The following is a 7,301-nucleotide window of genomic DNA, read 5'->3' as shown; positions in this document are numbered from 1 at the left end:
TCACACTACTAGTTGTGAGATCACTCTCTCTAATTCTTGGCCTCTCTTCTCTCTCTCACTCTCTCTCTCTCTCATAGTTTCACAACTTACTGTGTCACACTTGGATGTTGTCTTGCTCTAACACACCTCACCAGTTTGCTTAACTATTGCACCTCCTACAGTTATACTGGTACTCAATCACTGCTGGTAAAACCCTCTCACCGGTCTACTTTCTCACTCACTCTGCAACTTTCTTAGAATAAATTCTAAGGCAAAATGATCCTTCTCTGCACTTAAGCTCTCTTTTCTCCTTTTCTTCTCTACAAGCATCCATCTTTTCTATTTTGAGCTTGTATATTTGTAATCATAGATTCCTGCCAAGAATGCATTCAAACACTGCCATGTTAGGTTTTCCTTTTCCAACTCAATCCGAATCCCCATTTATTCAATCCACTTTTCAAGATGTGATCTTTATGACAACGATCAATCTCCAGCCAAACTTTGTATTCCAATGTGCATTTTCTAAATCTGGAGGTCTACACCATGCTTTCCTACTTTTCTCTGTCACTCGCCATTAATGGCTTTTTCTGTTTCCTTCACCTATCAGGTACAAAGATCAAATATTCTTGCAAGATCAGTGTGATTTCTTTTCTAGTTAGCCTTCCTCGAACCGCAATCTTCTGGCATCGTCCGTGACTTGCTGGTTCCTCATTAAAGCCAACCTGCATGTACATCTTTACATCGATCCACACTCCACTGATGTGTGCAATACCTCCACCTAGCATCCAGCTATGATGCTTGTCAGCATCCTCCTTTGCTTCGATTCGTATATCAGTTTGACATACTTTGTCGACCCAGGTTGACTATCGATTTAGCTTATCTCACGAGTATGACCATCAACCATTCTTTTGATTCTGTTCACCAGTCGTCCGTCAGTTGATGTGCCTTCTTTACCGGTAGCTAACCTGAGTCATTTGTACTAGTAGTCTTCCCTCTTTCTACTCACTCTCACTTGTATCACCATCATATATGTCACCACTTCTAACTTACCAGTGACCTTGCCAAACCGGTTGACATCAATGACAACTTAGTGCCAAATTGCCAACATATAGCTATCCTTAGATTGTATTTTATGAAGTTGAATATTTTTTACACTTAAAAAAATTGGGAAGCCCTCTTGAAGCCCCAAAATATGAATTTTCAATATACCTCCATTTTTCCAAGCATTGAACAATTGAGAGCTTTCTCAATCTAAAAATTCAGTCTCTTACAACATTACTAAATCTACCCCACAAAAATCCACGCGAGCCTTGAGAAGGCATGTTTTGTTAGGGGTATTTAAGACCCTACCATTCTAGCTTATAATTTTTATGGATAACGTGGAGAACAACATACTCTCCACAGTCCCATTTTATTGTATAATGTAGTCTAATTACCTCCTTTAATTTCTACGTTTAATTTTTTGCTCCTAGAAAATTCATCTCATTTACTCTTTGGCTACCTTGACATAGATGTTTGTTTATGGGGGGATAAAGGTTTTTGGTGTATATCTAGCCGAGTAGAGTCTAAACCTAAATCCTAAAGATAAATTTCAAGTTGAAGAGACTCGGATTCCCTAGCTAATGGAGATGAACTCATCACCTTATCAATTTTTACAAAAAATTCAACACATTCCTCCCTCCATAAATCTGATGTATAAATTCCTCTTCCTAGACTGATTGATCATTACCCATGAGGTAATCCTCTTTAAAAAATGTGTTAATCCTCTTCTCCCAAAACCTCATGTTCAATCTGCTTTATTTTTCTAAAACACACTTTATAAGCATTTCGTCAATAATAGAATCAGGATCCGAAACAAAAAAGTAGCTTTCTAAAGTTTGAAAAGAATTAACATAATGCTTGTCTAGAATCTTCCTCATAGCTAAGAATTGTTTTCTCAAAACTCTCCAACATGTGTGTATTCAAGGGAGATTGTAGAATATAACATGGAAGAGTCATTAATTTCTCCCTCTGAAAACTAGCTCCCTTAAAGCATTCCATTACATGATTTTTTTTATCAATAGAACTAATTGGAAAGGATGTTGAGAACACTAACAAGGGTAAGAAAACCCCTAAAAAAACATGTGATATTTGGATAGAAACATCAATTCAAAAAGAAGACCTCTTTTTGCCATAGCTCACTTCTAACACCTTATTACTTGGCACATCATATGTTTGTAGACGAGATGGAGACCAAGAAACCAAATCCACTATTGTAGAATGAGACAATATATTTCTTTGAAGTGGACCTTGAGTATATCTCTCCTACTAGAGGTTATTTTCAGAGAAGAGGAAGCTCTCTTGGGTCCTTGCAAAAGAGCATACTTTTGTATTGGAAACTAGATCTTCATGATCCCTAATATCAACATTTCCCATCGTTAAGAAATCAGAAGTGAAATAACACAATTGATTATGATGGGAGACTACCTTAGATGGATCTTCAATAACAATGTTTTGTAGGCAGGATACAAATTGAGATTGAATTAAAATATTGGTTGGAAAAGATTTAGTCAGATCTAGTAAGACAAAAACCCTAACATGAAGACTAGTATGTTGAAATAGTTTAAAATCATGCTTCAGAAAATACCCATTTGATTAGCAAGGGTTTGCACAATATGAAGATCTTGATATTCCAAAGGAAAAGTGGGTAACATGACTGAGAAAGGAACAAACTTCATAGAACCCTGGTAGGATCAAAATTTGGCATCCATCCTTGTGTGAACAAGAAAATGAATCTAAGAACCATGACATAGATCTATGAACTAGATCTCTATCTTTCTTATCAAAAAATATTGCAATTAAAATCTCCTCACCACCATCGAGGAAAAAAAGTTCAAGGATATTAGACCAAGAACTTCGAACTCATAAGGATAATTTAGAAATTTCAAGGTTATAGCTATAAAACTAACTAGTCAAGGCCCTATTTTGGAGTTCAAATATCTGGGTTTCAAGGAGACCTTATCAAAAGGTTACTTTTAAAACAACCTCATCATTAGACCTACCCACATTAGCAAGGACTAGTGTCTCCTAGATGACCAAATTGTTTTTCGCTTTTTGTGAACCCATTTTGTCAAAATCTCCTTGTGATTCCGCTAGGCTCTCCTTTTCCTCCCACAAAACATTTTAGCTTACCATTAATAGTTACGTCATTTGTATATCCATCCAATCTTTGATCATGCCAACCATTTATAGGCTGTAGATTTGGACTGAGAGGGACTCATCATAGAGGGATATTATTAGGAGATGAAATAGAGGGTGAAACATAGACAAGGAGAGAGTTACGGTAAGAAATGAAATCCCTAAGCTGGAAGGGTGAAAATTATTATTTGTAAAAGTGCCATTCTAACAAAACTGATCTCGAGGTCCACACCATGATGACAATCTTGTTGTGGTGGAATACCTCAAGGTTTGCAACCGTAAAGTTTTTTAAAAATTGGTCATTTATATCCTACTTGTTTTTGGAGTTCTCATCCTACTTGTCATCATATAACATTTTCCCATACCTAAAAGAATATTAGAAATAATGAAGAAACAAGAACTCCAAAAGAAGTGATTATTAACATTGTCATATCCGATTTATCAAATTTATCTATTACACATTTCATGGGTTCAAAGCCTTCAAATTATTAGATTATTAGATGCATTTACCCTCTACCTTTCGTCCATTGAAACTGAAAACTAAAGATGAAATTTATTATACATAAAATCAAGGGGGCATTCAAGCATTTAGTGTATAAATTAATTTGATTTTATTATTTATATATTACTTTCACTAGTATTAAAATAAAAAAATTAAACTAGAAAACTATTGTATACAACCACTGATATATCCATTCATGATACCAAGTCTTCCTACATGAAACCAAAACAAAAATCCAATTTACGTTAACCATAACTTCTTAACTCGTCTTTGCATTCGCATGCTACCATAAAGTACAAAAACATCTTCGTCAACACTTTAGAAACAAATTAAATATGTAGAGAAATAATTGAGAATAGAATATGTGAAAATATAAGTACAAGAAGTTTTTGATAGATATACACATAAAAATAAATAAATATTTAAATAGATAATTGATTATTTTATTTTATTTTGCAAATCAAAGTCTTGATTGAAAAATTTAGAGAAAAGGAAACATTCCATAGAAAACTACGTACATTGCAACTTTTGCATATTTTCATTGCAATGCTTGACAAGGACTTTAGTTGTGGCATAGCTCTGATTGTTGATATACAAAGTGCAACCTTTATATTTTATTCATTTCAAGAATGTCTGAAACCAATAAACTGATGCTTTTGGATATCGATTTAAGTTATTCTTATAATCTATGTAATGAAGACCAAACCGAACAGTATAGCCATTTACCCACTCAAAGTTGTCTAACAAAGACCATGCAAAGTAACCTTGTATGTTTGATCCATCCCTGCAATTCAACCATCACAATATTCTAGTATATAAAAGCTAAAAAGCAAAAAACAAAAACATTTTTTTTAACAAAAAATACCTTATTGCTTGTTGAACAAATGATAAATGTTTGGAGTGATAATCGATTCTCCAAGTATCATTAAGAGCTTGTGCCAATGACAATGTATCATCATTTTTTTCATCAATACCTATAAAAATATACTCAATTTTTTTAATTGAAAGGATAAACTTTGATATTATACAAAGTAAATCTACTTCTATAACAAAAATATATTAATAAAAAATACAAGCAACAACAAATTTATTATTGCACCATGTATAGGGATAGCCAAAATTTTAATGACTGTCCAGTGAAAATAGTTAAATTCACTATAAAATGTTTTACCATTCTCTGTGATGAAAATGAGTGGATTGTCATATCTGTATTTAATATACTTCAACAGGTCCCTTATACCACGTGGATACACGTGAAGCCAACTCGATCCTGCCTGTGGTCCGATGAGCATACCATTTCTCTCAGCTGATCACATTTCGATAGCAAATCATGTCAGAGGTTAAGTTCAATTTTTATAAAGTATTGCTAGATCACGTCAATTCATGCCCTTTGGAAGAAGAAATCAAAGATGTGTACCTGTTTGATTAGTTTGAGAGTCCAATGTGAAGCTTGTGTTAAGGGGATTCGGAGCTGTTATAACATCAGCAGCATAGAGAGCTGTGTAATAATTTAAGCCCAGAAAATCAAATGAACCTTTCACAATGGCAGATTGATGGACAGTAAATTTGGGTAGCCGCTCGCCAACAAGCTGTCTCATGGTTGAGGGGTATCTCCCTTTTGTAATTGGATCCATATACCTGTAAATTTACCCAGCCAATCAAATTCATACGAACGGGTAACTAAAATGGGCATAAGTAGACAGTTTTCAGAAAATCGTTTACTTACCAACCAAACATAAAATCTATGGCCCTTTGGGCGGCTTTCTGGTCCGAATGTGATTTTGAATAGCGAAGAAACCAGTGGCTTACTAGTGTAATTCCGATCAATCCCTTCTGTGCCGCCTACACAAAAAAAATGGAAGATTGGCATTTTGACCGTTGTATGCAGAACAAGAAAATTTGGGGCTAAAAGGTGGCTAACCTGATACTTGGTCTTATAAACACGCACAGCAGCTGCATGAGAAAGAAGAAGATTATGCGTCACAATATATGGCTCTGTTGCAGAATTTCCTGTGCTCGAACTTCCATTGGAAGAGGAATGGCGGCCGGGTGGAGTTAGCCCAACGTCATATCCTCCATAAGCGTAGTTATAAGGTTCGTTTAATGTAATCCAGTGCTTCACTCGATCGCCAAACTCTTGAAAGCACAATTCACTGTAAGCTTCAAAATCTTGCCTGCATATATCAGATCACAGATCTCCTTATGCACGGAAAATGGGTAATCAATGAAACGAGTGGGTAATGCATCAAGGATTCAATGATTTGGAAGGGTTACATACACAATATTCTCGCTGAGAAAACCTCCATACTTGTCCTCCAGAGCTTGCGGAAGGTCCCAATGGAAGAGAGTCACAAAAGGCTTGATATCTACAGACAGGAGTTGGTTACCACCTTAACAGTATTGCAGTGATTTCCACATCGATATTAGTAAAAGAGAAACACTTTACCATGTTTTAGGAGTTCGTTAATAAGGTTATTGTAGTACGCCACTCCAATTTTGTTTATTCCACCTTTGATCGACCCATCTTTCTCGCAAGAAAACTCAATTTAGGAGACCAAGAAATAGAATACCTAAACGCTAGCTATATTTCTCTAGAAAAAGAAAACATATGGCTCACATGGTAGTATCCGTGACCAAGAAATAGAAAACCTATATGCATCCATGCCCATGTCCTTCATCAGTTTCACATCCTCCTGTAAATTACACTATCCCTCTTTAATATAGTTCAACACAAAATGCATTCAGATGGCAAGAAATGGTAAAGGTACATTCATAGATCTGAGAAATATATGATTCGAATCAAATGTTATAAGCACGACACCTTATAGCGATGATATTGGTCCACAGCAACATCCCCATTGCTCCCATCAGCGATTGTCCCTGCACATAGTTTCATTTACAATAAGCTTTCGGACATAGATTGCAAGAGAGCAAATAAATAGATAGAAATGGATAAAAAGATAATTGTATGTATAGAAGAGCAAAAGTTAACCTGGGATATGGGAGAAAGTATCCCAGATGCTTGGGCTTCTTCCTCCTTCCCTAGCAGCGCCTTCATACTGATATGAAGCAGAGGCTGCACCGAATATGAACCCATGTGGAAACCCACTCCTATTCAGTACTTTTATTTCTTCCTGAGCTCCTACAAGAAACACCCACCACATGCACACTACTGCACAGGCTCTCCATCCCACAAGGCTATTCATTGTAGTAAAATGCTGGAGTTTTTATCCAATACAAAGCAATACAGTTAAGCCAGGAGAATGCATAGATAGCCTCTATTTAAACAAGAAAAACGAGACCACTCTATGAGAAGTTTAATTTGACCGTCAAGAGTTAGAATTATGCATTAAAACGATGTCCCTCTTCTAGAATTTGAATCTGACCGTTGGTTTCATACTGATCAGCAGTATGCTTTATTTCATGATGATTTAAGTATAAACAATGCTGTATATGGATTTTAGGCAATTTTTTCTGTGATATTAATTTGAATGAGCGGAAAATTCCTAACACATCGTCTATAATTGATTTCAAACGTGGAACTTGAACTGGTCCTTGTCACGTGGATTGTGCGAGCCTCAGAATTTGAATAAACATACTCAGAAGCGTTAGATTCAGACAAAGAAGGGATGCACAAAAAACG

General features: G+C 35.7%; 1 protein-coding gene across 1 annotated transcript; it reads right to left on the bottom strand.

The window, feature by feature from the left end:
- Positions 1-4,222: 4,222 nt before the first annotated feature.
- LOC131045484 (beta-glucosidase 12-like) lies at positions 4,223-6,874 on the bottom strand. The gene is made up of 11 exons (XM_057979069.2): positions 6,651-6,874; positions 6,480-6,538; positions 6,276-6,351; positions 6,105-6,182; positions 5,937-6,024; positions 5,580-5,832; positions 5,385-5,500; positions 5,076-5,296; positions 4,830-4,964; positions 4,524-4,632; positions 4,223-4,442 (listed from the first exon to the last, which is right to left on the bottom strand). Exons 1-11 carry the CDS (start codon positions 6,862-6,864, stop codon positions 4,277-4,279), a joined length of 1,515 nt encoding a protein of 504 aa, XP_057835052.2. The 5' UTR covers positions 6,865-6,874; the 3' UTR covers positions 4,223-4,276.
- Between the last annotated feature and the right edge of the window lie 427 nt (positions 6,875-7,301).

Source organism: Cryptomeria japonica, chromosome 10 (genome assembly GCF_030272615.1).
Source record: "Cryptomeria japonica chromosome 10, Sugi_1.0, whole genome shotgun sequence".
Classification (NCBI taxonomy): domain Eukaryota; kingdom Viridiplantae; phylum Streptophyta; class Pinopsida; order Cupressales; family Cupressaceae; genus Cryptomeria; species Cryptomeria japonica.
This window is presented reverse-complemented; position numbering and strand designations above follow the sequence as displayed.